Below are 22,461 nucleotides of genomic sequence, written 5' to 3' on the forward strand. Positions count from 1 at the left end.
AATAATTTTTTTTACGCTTCAGAAAAAAAAGCTTAAAAACCCATGCTGATCAATTAATGAAGAAATACATGACTAGAGAAAAGTGAGACCTATGGATAGATGTGACAAGAGCTTAACACAGAATGAGCAAAAGACAAAGAACTTTTTTTCTTCGAGTAATGATATATACACACCTCACTTTCTCTTCCATCTCATTTTCTCTTCCATCTCATTTTCACCTATTTTTCTTTCTATCTCTCTCTATATTTTCTGTCACATCACATATCATATCACTAATTTCTCTCTCATTCCTTCACTACCTCCCAAGGTGGAGGTGGAAATGATTGGTGAATAAAACATTATTGTTTTTCTTCTTTTCACCGGAAGGTACTTTATAATGGTGGTATTATATTATTATAGACCAGCAATCAATCACCAAAGAGAGATAGATCTAGAGAGAGATAAAACAACTCTGAGAGACATGGCCAATGAGGCATTGATTGGTTGGTCCTATAGGAAAAAAAAAGTAAAAAAGAGAATGTTTTTGGGTCTAGGCAGTAAAAAAGAGAATATAATAACTAAATATAATGAATTACTATGATAACATTCTTATCATTATCATAGATAGATTGTGTAGGAGTATGTTTTCACTTGTTGCTGTTTGTAAGAGATGGGGGAAACTGGAAGACAAAATGAAGATAGCTCTCATGAAGACATTGTCCCCTTGAATTCCAACATATTCCCTTTTTTATGCTCCCTCTCAGACCACGCCTCATTCTCCTTCTATCACACTCTCACTTTTTGTTTGGACTGCGTGCCCTCTGTAAAGTGCAAAATGTGGACCCTCCCCTTCCCCACACTGCACTACATTTGTCTTCATTCACTCACCATCAACATGCATACATATCCTATTCGAACTATTCTTATGTTCTTCCACCTAATCTCTCTACAACAGTACTATTTGGGCCAGTGTCCACTTTTAATTTAATTCAATTCAATTAAAACCATACAGAGGGGTGGCTTTTAGAGGTGCTCTTTCAACATGTATTAAAGAGGTGGTTTAATCATCTCAACTCTCAAGAGGTGCTGTATTGGCACAGCACTCAAGCCACATAGTGTCACCTTGATTTGAGGCCAAACATGGATTTTGGATAAATTTTCCAAACACACATTAACAGTCTTATACAGCTAATTCTCAAAACAGAGGATTGGTATGAGTTTCAAACTTTACACCAATAATGTGTTAGAAATAATGAGTTTCCAACTTTACACTAATAACGTGTTAGAAATAATAAGACAAAATTATGTGCTTTTATTCAATAATTTTAGTTTTTGGGATAATTAATTAAGTGTTGGGGATGACCATAACAATTTTAGACCCCCTTTATTTTAGCACTGAAATAAAAAATTGTGGTTAAGACATTTTCGCTGACTTAAATCTTCTAGTAATTCTGGACCCAAACGTTAGTGTTGGGTACTAACATTAGAGCGCTTATTTTCCAACAGCCCAATGTTCCCAATGCCTTAACATTAGATTTTTTTTATGCATGGGGTTTTTGTTGTTTTCTCTTTATGGGAATTATAAGAAAATTGTGTACTCTTGTGGATAGTTGGCGTTTTTATTTTTGTTATTTCTAATGTCTTACTTCGGAGCTAATCTTTCACCTCTTTATTATATAATATATTTAGACTTCAAAAAAAAATTAGAAGCCCTACCCAAAGTCCTCCATTTTCCTAATGGAGACATAAAGTTTTTTTGTCTCACTTAATGTTGTAACGTTGAAAATCAACACCTGAGTGTTGCCTTCATCGTTCCAACATTGGTTTTCGCTAACATACAATGTTGGGATGTTAAAATCTAGTTAGCTAGGTTCTTACCTACCCAGCCTTTGAGCATTGAGCACTAGTATAGTGCAAGAATTTAAAATTCAAAATTTTGAATCAACGTCTGAACATCGGATCGAGTTTGCCAATGTTTAAAGGTTAGTTCATATTCAATTTTAAAAAGGTGAGAAGTGGATCATTTCTACAAATCTTTATTTAATTTTCTCCCCCTTATTGCTTTCAAAGACCTCTCACCCCTCCCTATATAACCACACGTTTTATAAGTTTTACAAGTAAAATATCAAGTTTATCATACAAGAATAAAATAGGTGGCGTTTATATGACTATGGGAAACAGATCATTGGTAATTATCATCAACACGGGAGTGGTATCCACTTGCAGAAAAAATGGTAGCCAATTAGTGTGTATTGCTTACAACCTTTTGATTTATAGGACAGTGTCTACATTTGCCCAAAAAGGGCAGCGAATAATATCGCATAATAATGTAAGATATAGCTAGCCTGAGCTAGGTTACTACAAATGGAAGAAGAATAGAAGATAACTGAGCAGTGGCTTTGGCTTAGGGTAATCAAAAAAAGAAAAAGATAAGTTAACATCCATGCATTTAATTTGGACAAATCTATTCATATATCCCTTTTAGTTTTATCACACAAAGAGTTTAATTTGACAAAGGAAACAAGACCAAAATCTGAGCTAGTTGCATATATATTTTAGATTACCATTTGGATGAGTTTTTAGTGGTCAAGATTGCCGTAAACGCCTGGCATGCTCTAATTTATCAATTAAACAGATTGAATTAATTACAAGATAATTAACACAATTCTTCATGCACAAGTCATCTTCTGACAACTTGGTATAGGTTAGTAAGTATGAGGTCATTATCATATCATAACATACAAAAGTACGTTTTTTTTATAGACAATAAAATATATATTTAATAGAAGTACAAGAGATACTTCAACCCAATACAAAAAAGAAAGGAAGAGGGAAAAGAAAAAGATTTACAAATAGAGAAAACGCCTAAATGGAGGGAAGACTAGAGAAAATGACCTCATTAAAACCTTCACGAGGGAAAACCCAATTGGACAAAACCCTAGAGAAAAGTACATACTTAATTGATTTTTTCTCCACTAATTTTACGGCATGAAGTAATTATGACATTTAGAAGCTATCATATATGTTTTTCTTAAATAATTTCGATTTGAAATTTACTGTAAAATAATTTTCATATTTTAGAATTAATTTTGAAAAAAAGAGAAACGTTATGAGTACTTTGAATTTGCATATAATGGTTTTGAGCTTTAAAGGCATGGCCAAAACAATAATATCAAACATGAAAATGCCTTAAGAAGCAAATGAGATATTGTGGACAAAAGATTATGAGGATGATGTAATGTTAATGGGGCAGGTGAAAATGGCATAAGTAGCAAAGCAAATTAGCATGTTGGGTATATATTTTGATAATCCACGTGACAATTGGGATATACACACATATACATATTATATATATATATATATATATATTTATTGAGATATAGGAGGCAAAACAAGATCATAGGTGCTCGAATAATAGAATTTGGTTCCACGTTCTAGATTCTATTTTGGATTGAAGCTAGCATATATGGATTCTCTTCCTTTTCCTAAAAAAAATGTTTTCCCCAAATTTTATTTTAGCTTCAGAACGGATTAATGTATGGGGATTTTAACATGACTTAACTCTGAGTAAATAAATTTTGGATTCTACTCAAATCGTGGAAAAATACTCATTTTATCGTTTGGATACATAATAAAAAGCTGGATGATGTCAAAATTATGATATACAACCCAAAAGCTAATAAAAATTCTTCTATCATCGTGAATTTGATTCACAGTGATTTTTTTTTTGGTATTTGACTAATAATATTTCATTATGAGAAAAAGTTTGATGCCCGTCAACCAATTATATTTTAAGGATGTGAGAAAATCTCTCTTTTCATTTAATTTCTTTAATTGACATGTCACATTCTTGAAATCTAATTGGTTGACGGTGTAAAAAAACTTTACACCGTCGGTGAATCAAAATTAAACTCTTTCATTATATTATTCGAGTGTAAAATGCTAGAGAGATAAGAATAAATAAGAGGTAAGTTTTATTAAAAATTTATATATGATGAATGTGATTAAAAATGAGAGATAATTTATACTCCCTCCGTCTCTGATTATAAGCTAAAGTTGTAAAAATCACGCTTATTAAGAAAGTATTAATTGATGCATTGATTTTCAAAAAAAAGTACAACTTTTCATGACTACCCATATTTAAGATAGCACTTTTTAATCATTATACTACTAATAGTGCTCCACTACCAATAATTGCAAGGATAAATATGTAAAAAAATATTAGTTTTTACAACTTTAGCTTATATTTAGTGACAAAACATAAGTCATAACTTTAGCTTATAATTAGGGACGGTGGGAGTATATCATTACCATATTTGATAGTATATATGTTGTAGTGTACTGTTTTCGTGTTCAAATAGACTTCTGTTCCGTCTCTATAGCCTCTGCTTTTCCCATTTTCCATTGAATACAACTTTTCTTTTGGTCTTAAACAATTATTTTATGAATATATATAGCTTAAAGCTGCAAAGGGTAGGACTTGGTAGCAGCATGCACTGTGCTTTCTGTTTCAAGCAAAGAGAAAGAAGAGAGAGAGAGAGATTTAGTTTTAGCATTTGTTTTATTTATTTGGCATTGGTGCTTGTGCTTGAGAAAGTGTGAAACAAAGAAAGAAAAAAAGAAGCATGCAGTATCATCAGGGTCAGTGTGATGAGTAGTTTCACTGAAGAAAGGTTGGTTTCTTTTTAAGAAAAACAAAAAAACAAGTTCTCATGCTTAGGTACGCGTGCTTTGATGGGAAGTGATGAGTTTTTAGCCCCACCTCGCTCAAAGAAAGAATGAAAAGATCTGCAAATTGTTTCTTTTTTCGCAGGTTTTGTTCCTTGTTCTGTTGTTGGATTCTTTTGTTTTTGACAACAAATGAGATTGATAGGTAGATAGATAGCATGATAGATTCTCTATGTTAAGAAGAAGAATATGGTCCCTTGTTTTCTACCACTCTTTTGTTCTTCCTTCTCTGCCCAACAACAACACAAGCAACTGAGGGTGTGGAAGGAGAATTCATCAGTGTTTAGTGTGATGCTTCTTGTGAATTGAAGACGTGGAAAAACAGGTTCCTCTAGTCTTGTGGTGGAGCATAGGAATAATATATTGAATGGCTTCCGTAGAAGAAAAGATTAAAACTGGAGGAGTAGGAGTAGGTGTTGGTGTTGGAGTTGTTGGGGGTCAAACTCAAACTCAAAATCTTGTTGCTGAGATGAAACTGCTGAAGGATTGTGGTTTGTTTCCTTTTTTTGTTTGTATTGAGGAAACCAAGATCAATCTTTTACTATGGTTTTTCACATGCCTTTTTATGCTGCTAATTTTTTCAGGGGTGAGAAGGACTTTGAACTCAGAGTTATGGCATGCTTGTGCTGGCCCTCTTGTATCATTGCCTCAAGTTGGGAGCCTTGTGTATTACTTCCCTCAGGGACATAGTGAGCAGGTGAATGAACACTTATTCTCATGTTATAAACCATATTTCATCAATGTTCGGAAATTCTTCTACAATTGATTCTAAAGCCTCTAGAATCAACTCTCCAAAGCTCCTGTGTGTAGCTTCTTCTTAAATTGATTATAAAACTGCCAGAATCAACTCTCTGGAGCTTCTGGCTTGAACCGCCAGAATCAACTCTCGAGAGCTTTTATGAGAAGTTTGAGTCTCAGAATTGATTCTGTGCAATAATAAGCTGATTCAAACAGGCAATTTTTTTTTATCTCTAACTGATTAGTAGTAACTAAGGATGCTTAGAAAGGTTGAGAACCGAACTATTTTAGTCTCTTTTTTGTATTATTGTTATATTCAATCAACCTAGATTCTAGTTTCTATTGATTGGCTGAAGCATATGTGTGTTCTTAACAGGTGGCAGCTTCTACTAGAAGAACAGCAACCTCACAGATTCCAAATTATCCTAGTCTCCAATCTCAGTTACTGTGCCAAGTTCAAAATGTCACACTACATGTGAGTGTTCTGGAGTGGTTGACCACACTTACAATTTCTGTCATGAAGGGCTAATTTCAGGTTCAAATTGTTATGACCCCTCAATAAATTTCACCATTTTCTCTGTATGTTATGATAGGCAGACAAGGAGACAGATGAAATCTATGCTCAAATGAGTCTCCAACCAGTGAATTCTGTAAGCTTGGAAGTCTCAGTTCTGGGATTATTGTTATTTCACATTTGACTATGAAAATTATTTGTGATCTATTGGCCATTCTTCTCAGTATAAAGTTTCTTGTGTTAGGAAAAAGAAGTATTTCCTATATCTGATTTTGGGACAAAGCAAAGTAAACATCCCAGTGAGTTTTTCTGCAAAACTTTGACTGCTAGTGACACCAGCACACATGGTGGCTTTTCAGTTCCGCGAAGGGCGGCAGAGAAGCTCTTTCCTCAATTGGTATGTGGCTATAACACCAGTTGGTTTTGATTGCAAACATTCTTTTTATGTTGGGTAAAATGCTGTGCAAAACCATTTTTCGGTTTTGCTTTGCTGGGTAAAATGTTGTGCCTGAATCACCATTTGGTTAATGCATTTTCATTTCAGGATTACACAATTCAGCCCCCAACACAAGAGCTTGTGGTTCGTGATTTGCATGACAATACCTGGACATTTCGACATATATACCGGGGTGAGGATGTTTTCTGCATTCAACTACTCTATCATTTGATTTGGTAGAAAGCAGGAATCAATTTTTTGTGGTTTTAGATTCTATTTCTTAAAAAGCACAACTACATCCTCCTTTTTTCGCTGCAAGTTATTGTTAGGATTTGCAGCTTTTCTTTGAGCACATTTTTGTATGAAGGGCTTGGATTGAGTTAGAGTTCTTATATTGCAACTTTTTTTGTACATTTTATTGTAGGTCAGCCAAAGAGACACCTTCTCACCACAGGGTGGAGTTTGTTTGTAGGCTCAAAAAGGCTTAGAGCAGGTGATTCTGTTCTTTTTATCAGGTAACTTGGTGGCTACTAGCTGAATTCATCACTATTTAAATGTGTTAATATAGAAGAAGGCATTTTCAATTTTCAAGGAAAAGGGAAGTATAACACTGGAGTACTAAGTGCATGTTTAGAAAACCTTCAAAATCAATTATGTGGAGAAACTTCTGGCCTTCTGGGTGAGAACAATAAGCTGATTCAAACATGTGATGAGTTTTGTTTGCTTCAGTTTTTTCAAGTGGTTGCAACTTGCTAGTAAAATCATATAGTTATGTTTATTTATAGTTAGGTTAACTTTTGTGCTAAGCAAAGGCCACACAATTCTTGTTTATCCACCATGATGACATTGCTTATAATGAATTCATAATATACATAACTTTCTTCACACTAAATGTGTTGTGTAAATTGTCACAAGGGATGAGATATCGCAATTGCGAGTTGGTGTGAGGCGTGCTAATCGTCAACAGACAACACTGCCGTCATCAGTACTCTCTGCTGATAGCATGCACATTGGTGTGCTTGCTGCTGCAGCTCATGCTGCTGCTAATCGCAGTCCATTCACTATTTTCTACAATCCTAGGTATGTTCAATAATTAATACGTCCATGCTCTGACCTAACATATATCTAAGACATAGTTCTGTTGAAACTATAGCTTCTTTTGTAATATCTGTTTCTACTTGTTTGCAGGGCATGTCCGTCAGAGTTTGTTATTCCGCTGGCTAAATACAGAAAGGCTGTGTATGCGAGTCAGCTCTCAGTTGGCATGAGGTTTGGTATGATGTTTGAGACAGAGGAATCGGGTAAGCGCAGGTAATTTCTTGAATACTTGGATTGTCCTATAGCCAAATATGCATGATAAACTATTTTGTTGTGATATATGAAGAGTCCGGAACAAACAGGAAAATTTGACATATACTTGATCTTTTGTACAGATATATGGGCACAATTGTTGGTATCAATGATGTGGATCCTTTGAGGTGGCCTGGTTCTAAGTGGCGAAATATTCAGGTAGATTAGCATCAATTCTGATGAAATAGAAGCTGATCCAAACACGCTTCTCCCAATAATTGATTTTGACTTTACCATCAATTCTAGAATGAATCCAAACATGTTCTAAGTTCTGGTCACCCCCCATCATAAGCTTGTTCTACATGATAGGTTCAATATTAAGTTCTATTATTCATGATTTATTGTATCATACAATCTAGCATCTCTATAAAGCATCTGTTGGAGCTAAAGCTTAGTGAAAATAGTTGGCCTGCTATTCTGAGTCAGCAGCTGAGATGCTATCAATTTCTCTATAAACAGGTGGAGTGGGATGAACCAGGGTGTGGTGATAAGCAGAATAGAGTTAGTGTATGGGATATTGAGACTCCTGAAAGCCTTTTCATCTTTCCTTCTTTGACTTCAAGTCTGAAAAGGCCATTACAATCTGGACTTTTAGGTATGTTTCGTAGTGCATGTTTGGATACACTGTAGAAAACCACGGTGAAGCCAAAATCATGGTAGACATAAGTAAAATCTAAGGGAAGTTGTTTCTGTCGCTCATTGTGGTTTTCTACCGTGTATCCAAACATACCCTCTCTTCCTACTCTATTTATGTATCTTCAATTTGATGATATATTTGTTGGTTGGTGCAGAAAATGAGTGGGGAACTTTGTTAAGAAAACCTTTTATAAAAGCTCCTGAAAGTGGAGCAATGGAGCTCTCAAGCTCAATACCAAATCTATACCAAGAACAACTCATGAAAATGCTTTTTAAACCCCAAGCTGTTAACAACAATGGAGCTTTTCCTTCTCTCATGCAACAAGAATCTGCTGCTACAAGAGGTCCCTTGCAAGTAGATAACCAAAATGTTCATCTTGCAAGTACAGGGAGCATGACACTAAAAAATCCATGCTCACAATCTTCCCAAAACTCTCAAACCACACTGCTGAAAAGTGATCAGCCTGAAAAATTGCATCCTCAGCCCAGAATTGACAATCACCTAACTTCTGGAACAGTCACTGACAACAAGTCAAGGTTAGAATCTGAGGTGTTAGATCATGTGTTGGACTTTCCTTCCATGGAAGGATGCAAGATTGAAAAAATGGTCACAAATCCTATTAACCCTCAAAACCTAGCAAGCCACTTGACAATCAATAATCAAAACCAGAATCCATTACTCCCACAATCCAGTACATGGCCTATGCAGCACACTCAGTTAGAATCATCCTTATCTTATCCCCAAGTTATTGACATGTCCCAATCTGATTCGGCTATTGTGAATGGCACACTTCCGCAGCTAGACATTGAAGAATGGATGGCATATTCTTCTTGCCAACCTTTTGCTGGACAAAATAGATCGAATGGGCCTTTCTCAGATTTTCAAGAACATGCCTCACTTCAAGCTCAAGTAGTGAATAATCCCTCTTTAACTTCAACTAACCAAGAAGTGTTAGATCATTATGTCAAGAATTTGAAGTTTTTCTCCCAAGCTGATCAACTAACATCCATCTATGGCTTCAACGGTATATCTAGTTCAAACAACTTGAGGGATCTCTCATCTGAAAGCAATAACCAAAGTGAAATTTGTGTGAATGTTGATGTTAGTAACAGTGTAAATACCACAACAGTTGATCCTTCTACTACTTCAAGTACCATTTTGGATGAGTTTTGCACAATGAAAGAGAGGGACTTTCAGCATCCACAAGAGTGCATGGTGGGAAACTTGAGTTGCAGCCAGGATGGCCAGTCTCAGATAACCTCAGCAAGTCTAGCAGAGTCACATGCCTTTTGTCTGAGAGACAACTCAGGTGGCACATCTTCAAGCCATGTTGATTTTGATGATAGCAGTCTTCTGCAGAATAACTCATGGCAGCAAGGTTCTACTCCCATCAGAACCTACACCAAGGTTTGTAATGGAGAAAGTCTATTGCTCTGCATGTTTGGATAAACTTATTTTCTCTCAGAATCAATTCTGACACTCATAGCTACTCACAATAGCTTCTCCGCAGAATTGATTTTTGTTGTAGAATCAATTCTATAAGAATTTCCAACCATGCTATAGATGATGTTGTTTTATCTTATTATGATTCATGAAAGTTTTACTTCTGCAATATAATGTTACCATCAAAAGTATTGTTTGTTTTGGAAGTTCAACTATATTATTTGGCTCAACATGTATTTCATCATGGTTTTGTGCTCACAGGTGCAAAAGGCAGGTTCTGTGGGAAGATCAATTGATGTCACTACTTTCAAGAACTATGAGGAGTTGATTCGCGCAATTGAATGCATGTTTGGACTCGATGGTTTGTTGAATGACACTAAAGGTTCCGGGTGGAAATTGGTGTATGTAGATTATGAGAGTGATGTTCTACTTGTAGGTGATGATCCTTGGGAGTAAGTTTCTTACACTTCTCTTGTAATCTGTGATCTTCCATGCTTAAGGCTGTGTTTGGATATCAGGTAGCACTAGTGCAAACAGATTCTAGCACGCACTTTGAGGTCAAAAGTGAACAAAACTCTTCTTAGTGCATGTTTGGAATTTATTAGTTAAGTGCAACGTAAACAGACTTTATCTCGAAGTGAGTGCTAACATCCGGTTGCCTTGATGCTAATGAATATTCATACACAGGCTAATAGATTGGGAATAAAGACTGTTCACATTGCACTCAATTGATATCAAATGCACACTATGTTTAACAGGCTTATTATGCTTATAGAGTTCTGTTAGATCTTGTGTGGCACTCTGATATATTATCCTTCTTCCTAATGTTCCTGTGCAGAGAATTTGTGGGGTGTGTCCGGTGTATCAGAATTTTATCACCTTCAGAAGTTCAACAGATGAGTGAAGAGGGCATGAAGCTTCTGAATAGTGGAGCCTTGCAAGGGATCAATGTTTGAGTTTTCAGGTAGCACAAAAGAGCCACTAAGCTATGCATTGTGATTTTCTTTTAAAGTAAAGGCATTTGTTGTGGGACAAGTGTAGTTTTACTTTGTCCTTATTACAAAGGTGCCATTTAATGCATAAACTGTGAATCACTTGACAAAGATCGGAGCAATTAGTAGGTATGGACCAAATATATCGAAGTTTATGTTCCAATGAGTCAACAGTTACATATACCTTATGTTGTAAGGAATTCTTGCAGGCAAGTGGAAATATTGTTCTTAATGCTATATTACTATGCATCATTGAATCTTGCAAATAATGATTCAATGCACTCCACATGGGAAAAAGATTAGATAACCAACCACCTAAAACTATATCCTTTTTGTAAATGCATGTCTCTAGTTTTATTTTCTTAGTTGTAAACTAAACTTAGTATTACAATAAGTCATTTCATTAACTTGGATTAACTAGTGATTAGTGAAGTTCTTAAATAACATGATTTTTAAAATAAAATGTAACGGTCAATAGTTTTGATTTGTTATGGGGAAAAATTGATATTTATCCACTATTAATAAGTTCACTTTAAAATTTAAATTAACATATTGACCTAAAGTTTAGGTCTTTAGGAAGTAGGGTTAAAGTTGAAGGATTAGCTTTTAGTTTTAATTTTGCAAATTGGGTGGTCTAGGCGGGTTGCATACCCCAACTCATCCCTCCGAACACAGCTCATTTTACCACCTCTAATTGCCACCCTTGAACTATGTTGCTGCCACACATTACCGTCCTCTAACACTAATGCCACCACCCTTCTCATCCTAATACCCTCCATCAATCACAATTGAATGCCTTAAGCAACAACAACTTTGGTTGATCGGGTTGATGGTGTAGGGTAGTAATGATGATGCAGGTGGAGCAGTGGTGGCAATGGAAGGTGGCGAGCGAGTGAGTGTCAGGTGATGGAGGAAGGAGCCATGGTTGATGCCAGGTGGTTGTAATTTCAATGATGGGTTGAGGATGTCAGGTGGCAATGTCGGCTGCGGAGAGTGCTGACAGAGATGGGGTAGGGGGTGAGGCAGTGGCGGTGGTGGAGGGTTATAATGTGATTTATGCTTGTATATTTTTATTTTAGAAGTAAGTTTGATAAATTAATCTTATTTGGATAATATTAGTTAAAAACACTTTCAAATGTGTGTAATTATTAAAAAGTGTTACACTTGAGATGAGTAAAGATGAATGTGTGTTACGAGTGTAAGATAATGAAGATCATATTTTTCACAGTATAGTTCAAACTGAGTTTGGCCAACGGAAAACTGACTCTTAAATTGGGTTGAGATGAAAGTAGGTTTAGGGATGTAACTGAGTTTGGTAAATGCACTTTTAAAATTATCAAACTTGATAACATAATGTTTTTTTTTAAACGGATGACATAATGTTAGATATAAAGCAAACTGAGTTTAGCCCTCCCAACAAAAAACCAAAAGAGTCTTAGTAACTCATGTTAGTTAGGTCATAGACCCAATGAATAATGAATATGATCCCTATTTTGACCCCAACGCATGGCACTACTAGCCCCATTTGGCTACACCATAGCAAGCATCTCACGATATCCGTGTTGTTATTAGTATAGTAATAAAATAGAAAGCTTCAACTTGAAGGTTTCATAATTACATAGAAAGCTTCAATTTCAAGGATTTATAATTACTACTGATAATATCTAGTTTAAGATTTAAAGGGCGGGAAAATCAATGCTCTTCAATGTTAACCTGCAGAAATTGCTGATGATGAGTTAGATATATCATAAGGTAAAGACTACATCTTCATAAAATATTAAAAAAGTTGATCAGGTGCGATAATTTAATTGAGCCTCAACCTGCTTCTCAAATCTCTACGTTGTAGGTTGATGCTCTAATCTAATACACCTTGTGAGTAAACAAGGTCAGTGAGATTTATTGAAGTTTTGTAAAGCCAGTATGTGCAAGTTTGGTTTCACCATTTGCACTGAATCCGAGGCATTACTCATAAGTTAAGTGTATGTTTAGATTTCCATTGAACTCAACGTGAATCCACGTTAAACACAACGCGTCAAAATTTTGCTTCTGGAATTCATGTTAAACTCAACGTTACAAACTCTGACTTCTCCATTGATACATTAAGATAGATAAGTGAAAGAACATTTTGGTTTGCTCCAATGTCAAACCAAACATATACTAAGATTTGTAGCTTCTTAAGAGAACTGATTCAAGAGCAATACATAGTGGAATCAAGCATGTAAGAAATGGTTGAATTAAGAATTATGAATGAAGAGGCACAAAAAGTAGTTTCACAGAACAGCAATTTCCTATTAGCAAGTATGTAAATCATCAACACTATCAAAATCTTGGTTTGGAGCAGTGAGTTGAATCAATGAGAATATGGATTTGAGAGTATTTGAATGATCATGGAACATATAAAGGCATTTTAAAAAAGTAATTCATTTTCCATTTTCTAATAATTGATCAATTACATAACAACTAATACAGGGACACAGAATAAGATACAGAATATAACTTTAAAATTCAGACCACAAGTCACCTTAAAAAGTTGGTTTACAATTGATAAGGAAACAGTGCTTGTAAGTTGTACCTATTCCACTTTCAATGGGAATTTGATGAGGATGGAAGCAATTCATTCACACAAATTACGAGCGAAAGAGATATAGAAGAATCAAAGATTATTCTTACTTGTTGTCGTTTTGTTGTATAAGTTCCTAAGGTTTAAGATCTAACAGGTTTCTGAAGCACTGGAGATAACACCACTTGAGGTTTCCCTGACCTAGCACTGTCAACCTTCTCTCCCACAACCCATTTCAACTTTTTATATCCAAACTTTTCAATCAACCTTGTCAAACCTTGTTTCTTCTCTTCATTGGGACAAAAGAAGTTATCCAGCCAGAACAAACCACCGGCTCGGAAACTCAGTCAATGTCAAACATCAAGAACTCCAACTTCTCTGGCTTCCCTCCAATATCCAAGGAACTTGAAGCATGAATCAGATCAAACACATTGCCACAGAATGGGAACCTATGATCCAAGCTCAAGTAAATTAGGAAAAGCCCTCTTGCAGCAAAGAACTCACTGAATGGGGGATCAATGTTCGAGAGTGTTGGTGATCATTGTAAAATTCCTATCAGCCATCCTAGCAGGAAAGGATCCAGACCCTCCACCAATATCAAACCCTATTCTAATTCCACTTCATCAATTGTTAAATAAAATAAAATAATTTGAATTATTTCTATTTTGGGCAATTTAGAGGAAGTGTATCAATGAAGGCATTGCATTTGGGGTGACACCTCGCAGGACTTTCCATGCTATATAGTAACCAGATTACTCATTATGGTAAGTATACTATTTCTATCACAAGCAAAAATACCTTCTATTTTCCTTTTGAAACTAATTGCTAACATGTGGGCTAGCTCTTGCAAACATTATGCAGATTGCAAAAGTTGACTACATATGCTAGGTATCAGAACCGGCTACAAATGAAGTTATTGGGTAATAATACCAAGTCTACATCAATATATTTTCATAGGTTCGATCTCCACCACTCATGCCCTGGGGGGGGGGGGGGAATACTTCACAGGCACTATATTTGATCAAACTTTGGCAAATATTACATGTAGAATTCTTACATATATCATTTATATGTAATGTCAATAGGTGATACAACCTGTACCCCGTTGAAAAAAGAGGAAAAAGAAATATCATCCATGTAATTCATCAGTTCAAAATTTGAAAAGCCAGTGTATATTAAGGGAATAGCATTGAGGAGCTAGCAAAATAATAAAGGTCACAGACAGAATTAAGAAATAGCAAATAAACCTTGAACATTGAGGGAATGCATTTATAATTTCTTCATAAGATCCTCAATTTTCTCAACAGCTTGATACATATTTTTCAATTTAACTTCCTCCAATAGCAAACAGCAAGTTCTGTATCTAGGCACTATATCTAGACCTATCATCTCCTCAAACAGAGAGAATGCCCACTTGCATCTATCAGCTCTACAAAGTCCGTGAATTAGCAGTGTATAGGTTGAAAGATCAAGACCAAGATGATGCTTATTGACCATGTCATTTAATATTTCATTCAACCAACTATCTATTTTTCCCATCTTGAAGCATGACTTGATCAATGGGTGGTATGTTTGAATATCAGGCTTACAGAGGCCTGAATCTTCCATCTCCTCCAATATGTCAAAAGCTCTCTTCACTTCTGCATAATGACAAAATATAGAAATCATCGAGTTATAGGTGGATGTATTTGGGGCCACACCAGCTTTAGGCATTTCAACCTTAAACACATGGTTAGCATCATCTATTCTGCCTGCTCTCCCTAATGTATAGATGAATGAATTGTAGAAAAGTGTATCAGGCCTACATCCAGCAGACCTCATTCTCTCAATTACTTGCAAAGCTTCATCAAATTTTTCTGCCTTTGCCAGTGCACACATGATGATAGTATAAGTAACCACATTTGGGGAGCAATCTTGAGCTTGCATTTCATCAAGAAGCTCATAGACCTTGCTAAAATTCTGTTCATTACAATAACATTGGATGATGGTGGAATAACTTATAACACAAGGGCGACAACCATATCCTTTCATTTCTTGGATTGTCCAATGTGCTTCTTCTACACGACGGATTTTGCACCAACCATGAATGAATATGTTAAATGTGTGAGCATTTGGAGCAATGTGCTGCTTCAACTCCAAGTAAATTTGACGAGCTTGCTCAACAAATTCCTCCTTGCATAGGGTATCAAGCAACAAGTTCATGGATTCTGTGTTCTTCTCCAAGCCAAGAGTTTGCAAGTCATCAAATATTCTCACAGCATCTGCCCACTGTCCTGCCCCAACAAACCTTCTCATTACCTTGGCTATAGTATTGAGAGTGATGATACTCCCCTCACAACGCATTTGGTCTAAGAGATCTCTCAACTTGTCCATTACCTTCATTCTACCCAATATGTCTACCATCATGTCATATGATTCTGGGGAATGTTGAAAGTTTGAATGCAAACTGGCCCATTTGAACAAGCCCAATGCAGACTTCCAATCATCCTTATATCGACGGAGCAATATGTTAATAAGGTTTGGAGACAGATGTATGGCATCACAAGCTTGATCATTGCATAGAGACCGGATAATTTCCTCCTCACTGCTTCCTTTGGCAACTTTTGAAGTGAGAATGTCGACAGATCTCATAAGGCTTTGACATTGTTCTTGATGCCTAAAGCCTCTAGCTCCACAAGACGCTATTGCTAACCTAGAAAATAAGCTGCAACAGCATTTGCGAGAGTATAATGACTGCATTGCATCGGCGGCAAAGCAAAGTCATGACAAGGGCCAGGGATGATAATCAGGAGATAAATTCTGGTTGAAAATAAAAGCATACAGGAAATTAGCAGTGAATGAAAACAGGCATCTTACACTAGCAACTATTTTAATGAAGAAAAATAATCAACATAACATATATATGATATGATGATACTATGCATTGAAAATTGATAATTTCTTCCTCAACAGCAAATAAAAACAGAGCTCAGTATAAAATAAAATTACCTGCAGCAACGGTGAAAGTGCGTCTTTGGGCATTGGTTTTGGATCGAATAAGAGAACGAAGAGTGTAGCAGAGTCTCATCTGTGTGTGTGAGCGTGTAAGGATTGGGGGAACTACCCAACATTTCTTAACTCACAGGGTCGGGTCTGGACCGGTGTCCTGAAAAGCTTTATTGAATGAATGTATTTTGGGCCTTAGGCCTGTTCGAATAGAACCCACCCAGTTAGTTAAAACTTAAAACAAATACATACAAGGATTTATTTATTTATTTAGGGTTAATTATTGTGTCATTGTGTGTTGTCGAGTTTGAGATATACAAACAAACAAATACAAGCTTTATTGAATGTATGTGTTGTTGGTGATTTTAGAATCATCAATGTATTTTAGTAGTAATGTGATCTACTATAGGCTGATGCAATTACGCGTTAGGCTCGAAATCGAGTCAGGTTAGTGCGGAGTGCACGCTCGGTGAGCCAACGCATAATTGACCGCGAATACGAATCGGGGTCCAAGGGGCGGAGCCCCTGGCTGGGGTCCCGCTGTGACCCTAGGTTGAAATTGTTTAAAAAATCGCGACTTATTGGCGAACAGTTGTGATCATTCGTGCAGCCTCTTATATAAGGTTACTTGCAGCCTAAGGAACGGATACAGAAAACAGAAACCAGAATACAGAAAACAGAATTACGAAAACATATCTCTCTACTTTTTTTATCTGTTCTCTTGTGCCAAGAAACAGATTAATTGTCAAGTATTATCCCAACAAAGATTTCGTGAACCCAGACAATTATAAGGTCGAAATAATTTGTTCGGAAAGTGGACGCTCACGATTCTTGACATTATCCAGGATTATCACAACCAGATTTCTAACATGTGTGCTTGTTCATATATGTGTAGTTTTCATGAACTGGCCGTGTGCAAGACTATGAGAGATTTTTTTATTTTCTTTTTGGTTTCAATATGATGCTATTTTCCTGGTTTACACACATACTCCCTCGACCCTCTGTATTCTCTTTGCTATCTTCTTTTTCTTTCACTCAAATCTGCAGGTGTTGCCTACTTCCACTTATGGCATTGTCTATACTTTGTTGCTTATCAGTTATCATATATCAGTAAAATCAAATACTTCTTATATTTATTAAATGCTCGATGGTGTTAATTTTATTAATTAAATTATTTGTGCATGTTAATTACTGCATTTTCGTCTTGCACGCCCTTCTTTTCCCTGTGGTGTGAGTGTGAAGTCCTGGGTCTTCACCACCAGTTGCCTTGCTAGCGTTAAATTTCAGTGTATGTGATTTTATAGAATGGGTAATATAAGAAAATTACTCCATTTGACCCATTTTCTATGTTTTTTTTTCAAATCACAACACTCATCAAATCAGTTAAATAGGACATACCATTAGAGGGATGCCGCACAAAAATAGAAATCTACAATCTTAATTAGTCACTGTAAAAAATTGTCAAAAATTACCTTCCAATGAATTTTGTTCCTATCTATCAGAAATTTATTACTAAAGCTTAATGCTACTAAGGCTTCGAATGATGTATGGAAGTATGCTTCCGTGGTAGAAAAAAGCAAGTTCCACCTGAAAATACAAGTCTATTATGCACAAATAAGGGTTAAAAAGAGGTTATAATGAAGCTTGGCTAATCCCCCCACAAACCCTGACGACAGACCAGTGAAAAGCTCAAATTGTCACCATCTTATTTGAAAGATAGTATTTTGAAAACATTCTTTTGTCAAATTGTCACCACAAGCTGGAAGAAATCAGACTCGTTAGAAAGATAATGCTTTGAAGGATTAATTTAAAATAGATTCTGATAATATTTTGGAAAAAAAAAGTGAAAAACATAAGCACCAGAAAAAATCATATAAAAAACTATCTTGGCCACTAGAAAAGTTCAAAAGTAGTGAACCAAAATCATGCCATACTTGGGAAGGATATAACTCACCATTGCTGCATCAAATACACAACTTCTCCCCAGTTGGAATATGAACTGTTTTGGGGGAAATTTCTTCAATCAAAAGTTTGTTAACATGATGAATGTTTGCAAAAGTATCTTACTTTGGTGTACTTTGGTGACCATATAAATACTGACCATACATCCTTGTGTTCTACCCCACGTTCCAGAAGGTATTTGGCTGCAGGACTATCCTTGTGAATGCGTCCAGCTGGAGATATATGATCAGTATTTAAACGGCACCAAAGTTCATCAGCCAAAAGACATTTTTCACACCATGAGGTCCAGGAGGATACAACGTCATATTCTTGAAGTATGGGGGTTCATGAATGTATGTGAAGTTGGGGTCCCATGGGTAGAGAGTGTCAGCAGAACCTTGTAATTGATTCCACATAGGGTTGCCCTTGGTAATGAACTAACTAATGTCTCATTTGTACTTCGGAACATGTCAAGCAACACACTAGATTAAACAGCCTACGAGTGAAGTCACCCAAAATTAATATTGTCATATGCTTTTTGATATATAGACTAAATTTCATGAAATGAGATGATTAGACATCATTTACCTCTGCAATTTCATCAGTAGATGGCCAGATATCCCTCAAGTAGACATTCTTGCCATCCTTCCTTGTCTCAATTGGCTCTTTCTCAAACTCAATGTCAACCTGGAATTTCAACCAAAATGTATTTGATGAAGGTCTGGACAAGATTTGGGATCTTGATTATTTTTAAAATGTGCATCCTATACTCCATAGTCAGTAGGTCATTCACAAAAATATTACCCTTGATCAAAAAGAAAAAAAATATAAGTACAGCCTCCAAAGCCAAATAATTTTTCGCTGTACGAAAATAGACCAATCATTTATGTTATCTATGCACATGCATGAAACTATCATGCCTAGCTCCATATACAGAGTTTTGGATGTAAGAACCCAAAAAGTTAGAATTAAATTATTATTCGTATGAGAAAGTTGAGAAAAAAAAGAAATGAAATGAACGATCCATAAGGGACTACATGATAATACAAAATAAAGTAACAGTTTTCTAATAAGAAGCTCAAAATACCTCTGGAGTAGACATTTTCTTTAATCCTGGCATAATATGATAAACAGCAAAATTAGAATCTTGAAAAATAAAGAAGACCAAGCTCGTGAGCCTCTTTTGCAACAAGACCAGCCCCAAGCATAACACTTGGGTTAGATGTATTCGACATAGTGTTGTTTTTGGGCTTAAACCTTTTTAACATGGAAATGTTGACAGAATATATATGGGCTTTCATTTGTGAATCATCTATAAATAAGATTTTTCTTTCAAGGTAATAAAAAATTAAAGGCGAACAAGCACTCTAATGTCACCCTAATGTGTTTCAATAAAAAGATTATTAATGGTGTACCAAGTTTTGTCAAGAATTTTTTTTTTAATATTTCATTTTCATTCCCTACGCTTTTTATATTTGTAATTATGTCACAATTAAGAAAAAAAAAGAATTACAAGTTATAATTTAAATAATTTTTTTATCTAAATACAATATAAAAGAGAACCTATAAGAAGGAAACTTTTGACACTTAAGCAATGGAGTACCTTTCAGCCTATTTTCCAAGATTAAAATAAATCAAAAAGAAAAGTTTATTACTACTTTAGGAAACTTGGGAATGGTTCAATTGATATTTTCATTTTAATTGAAGGGTAACCATGTAATAGCTCATCTAATTTAGTTTAATTTTGAATTTTTTTAATCTCTAATATATCTAACATTAATTACTAATTCAAACTTTCTTCCCACTAACTACTTCTCCCCCAATCACGTTTTGATGGATTAAACATTATAAAAATCTGTTTCTCTATAATTAATGCTACCACATTAATAGCCAATTAGATTTAGCCTAAGTTAGTGCTGTTTAAAATCTGTTTGATACTATTCAGATTTTTTTTTCTTTTTACGTTATTTTTCTTTGACTATCTTTCTATCTTCTATTTTCCTTTTGTTTAAAAACAAATGCAATAATTTTGCCTCTCATTCTGACCATTTAAAAAAAGAGAAATCAAGAGTTTATTATTTTTCATAGACTACCGTCCACAATTGGCCTAAAACAAGAATTCATAATCATTAATCATCAATATTCCCAATACTTATTAAATACTATTTATAATTCAATTTTTTGGATACTATCACCTATTTCTCCTATAAATAACTCAACAACTTTACATTTCAATTCAAACGAATCTCTTTCTCAATCCACTTTTCTTTCATCAGTTGCTTAGTTTCCCTCTTGCAATGCTCATGTTTATGATAAGATTGTCAGCCTAAATCCAATTAGGGATAATTGGAATGTTCTTACCAGAGTTATTAGGTTATGGTGCATTTGTGGAGGAGGACAAGTTACTGGAATAGAGATGATATTGATGGATGATCAGGTATTGTTTATATAATTAGTTTATTGATATTTTTTTCATATTGATGAAATTTGAACCAATATGAGATATGATCTATATATCTTCTCCTTGATTTCGTAATTTAGTTGTTTATCATATATGAACCAATATGAAGTATGAACCTGAATCTTCTCCTTGATTTTTGCATTCTAATTTATTTTAATTTATTTTCTACGAATTTACTAATTTAAAATGTTAAACATTGAATTTTTTGTTGCTCTCGCGGATTTTATAAACTTTTAATTTAAAGAAATTGACCTGTTACAAATTGATATGATCCATTTTAGTTTAACTTGGTCCATTTTGCAAATTGCAACTGCTAAGGCTTCTGGATTGATATGTTCATGTTTGCAGAGCATTTCACTCCTTTGCTAGATCAGATCATAAAGTTAGAGGAAGCTCATTTCAACATTCAGTATGAACAACATTGGCTTGAGGCTCAGACATAACGCTAGGAAATAGGTACATCACATTGATATCACAATAAGTTTATGTTGCTTCAATTTCATGTATAGATAACAAATTATTAGCATATTTGTACCAACCATTATTTCATGAAAATCAATTCTCGATCCCAAAAGCTGCATAGGCTTTTCTGCAGAGTTATTCTTGATTTCAGAATCAATTGTAGAACGACTTCGAAACATACACTATATCTAAGACGTGAATTGCCATTGCAGTAAATAATGCTATGAGCCCCAGAGCAATTCACAAGGCCATTGTTGAATCAACAGCATTAATCGGGGCCAGCATCCTCCAAGTTCATCTTCTTCACCGCCTCTTTGAAAGAAAGCTTGATAGGTAGAGAACAGCTATGGGTGAACAAGTATTGTTGATTTTGGAGCAAAACTTCTCAGCTCCACTCAATTTTGTTTGTATTTAAGTTAAATTGTATGCATAGGAATCACCTGATTCAGAGTTATTTAGCAGCTTTGCTTATTTGTTGTGGAACGTAAGGTGCATTTTTGACTCCCTATTATGCTGCACAAAGGATATATGATATATGGTGTTCACATTATTTAATGGCTTATTAAAACTTATAGGAAAATGAGTTTTTAGACTTATGTTGAAAGATTATTGAATTTGAAAATGAGTGTGCAGATTTGACATTGATATGTTTTATTTCATATTTCTCAAAAGGACTGCAAGGATATGAAGAACGGAAAAGAAATTAAATAATGTCAAGTGTTATACCAATTTCCTCAGCATCAATTGAAGAGTTCATATTTTGGAAAATTTATCAAAGAATATAACACTCCCCTTTAGCAACTTTAACTTGAGTCAAATGGAATTATCAAATTCGTTGAGGGTAGAGCTATAGTAGCTCATCTAATTAATTAATGTTTTAAATTTTTTTAAACCAAATTATATCTCATATTAATGACAAACCACAATTTGTCTCCCACTACTAAAATATTGACTAATTATCTTTTTTCTTTAAAACATTATTATCTTCTTCTTATAAACTCACCTCCTTATCACTCAATTAGATTTTTGTTTGACTCAAATTGTAAAATATTTATCTCCCACTCCATGAATCGAGATCCTTCTTTTGAATTTTTCCTGCTAGACCATTAATTGTATGTGATTATCAAGACTAACAAATTTCATTTTCCAAAATTTGAAAAAGACTGTTCTTTTTCCGTTTAAATCCCAATTTTGTTGTTTGAGACTTGCAAGCTTCCTCTCCTTCTTAACAATTC

General features: G+C 35.0%; 2 protein-coding genes, 1 long non-coding RNA gene and 1 pseudogene across 4 annotated transcripts; 2 read left to right on the top strand and 2 right to left on the bottom strand.

Annotated features, from left to right (window-relative positions):
* Positions 1 to 4,446: 4,446 nt before the first annotated feature.
* On the top strand, positions 4,447 to 11,054 carry LOC130717428 (auxin response factor 5-like). The gene is made up of 14 exons (XM_057567646.1): positions 4,447 to 5,198; positions 5,292 to 5,404; positions 5,822 to 5,920; positions 6,039 to 6,095; positions 6,204 to 6,356; positions 6,504 to 6,588; positions 6,820 to 6,910; positions 7,311 to 7,475; positions 7,584 to 7,706; positions 7,829 to 7,904; positions 8,205 to 8,340; positions 8,537 to 9,789; positions 10,087 to 10,277; positions 10,664 to 11,054. The coding sequence occupies exons 1-14, from the start codon at positions 5,075 to 5,077 to the stop codon at positions 10,779 to 10,781; spliced, it is 2,784 nt and encodes a 927-aa protein (XP_057423629.1). The 5' UTR covers positions 4,447 to 5,074; the 3' UTR covers positions 10,782 to 11,054.
* Positions 11,055 to 14,604: 3,550 nt separating this feature from the next.
* LOC130721064 (pentatricopeptide repeat-containing protein At3g04130, mitochondrial-like) lies at positions 14,605 to 16,492 on the bottom strand. Of its 2 annotated transcripts, none has more exons than XM_057571797.1 (2): positions 16,366 to 16,492; positions 14,605 to 16,176 (listed from the first exon to the last, which is right to left on the bottom strand). In XM_057571797.1, exon 2 carries the CDS (start codon positions 16,114 to 16,116, stop codon positions 14,647 to 14,649), a length of 1,470 nt encoding a protein of 489 aa, XP_057427780.1. In that variant the 5' UTR covers positions 16,117 to 16,176; positions 16,366 to 16,492; the 3' UTR covers positions 14,605 to 14,646. The 2 variants fall into 2 exon arrangements, with proteins under 2 accessions (XP_057427780.1, XP_057427779.1); XM_057571796.1 differs by having other exon boundaries at positions 14,605 to 16,110; positions 16,366 to 16,490.
* A 1,834-nt stretch (positions 16,493 to 18,326) lies between these two features.
* LOC130717369 (aconitate hydratase, cytoplasmic-like) lies at positions 18,327 to 19,405 on the bottom strand (annotated as a pseudogene).
* A 1,167-nt stretch (positions 19,406 to 20,572) lies between these two features.
* LOC130716711 (uncharacterized) lies at positions 20,573 to 21,574 on the top strand. The gene is made up of 3 exons (XR_009012134.1): positions 20,573 to 20,740; positions 21,113 to 21,220; positions 21,439 to 21,574. It is a non-coding gene; the product is annotated as an uncharacterized LOC130716711 (long non-coding RNA).
* Positions 21,575 to 22,461: the final 887 nt, after the last annotated feature.

The sequence above is a fragment of the Lotus japonicus genome, chromosome 5 (genome assembly GCF_012489685.1).
Source record: "Lotus japonicus ecotype B-129 chromosome 5, LjGifu_v1.2".
Lineage (NCBI taxonomy): Eukaryota > Viridiplantae > Streptophyta > Magnoliopsida > Fabales > Fabaceae > Lotus > Lotus japonicus.

Excerpts from the sequence above, each read along its gene's own strand:
- LOC130721064 (XM_057571796.1), bottom strand. The coding sequence starts at position 16,398 with ATGCCCAAAGACGCACTTTCACCGTTGCTGCAG. Across the intron at positions 16,111-16,365 it reads CACTTTCACCGTTGCTGCAG|TCATTATACTCTCGCAAATG; the intron begins GTAATTTTATTT and ends GATGCAATGCAG.
- LOC130717428 (XM_057567646.1), top strand. The coding sequence starts at position 5,075 with ATGGCTTCCGTAGAAGAAAAGATTAAAACTGGAGGAGTAGGAGTAGGT. Across the intron at positions 5,405-5,821 it reads CTCAGGGACATAGTGAGCAG|GTGGCAGCTTCTACTAGAAG; the intron begins GTGAATGAACAC and ends TGTTCTTAACAG. Across the intron at positions 6,911-7,310 it reads GATTCTGTTCTTTTTATCAG|GGATGAGATATCGCAATTGC; the intron begins GTAACTTGGTGG and ends AATTGTCACAAG.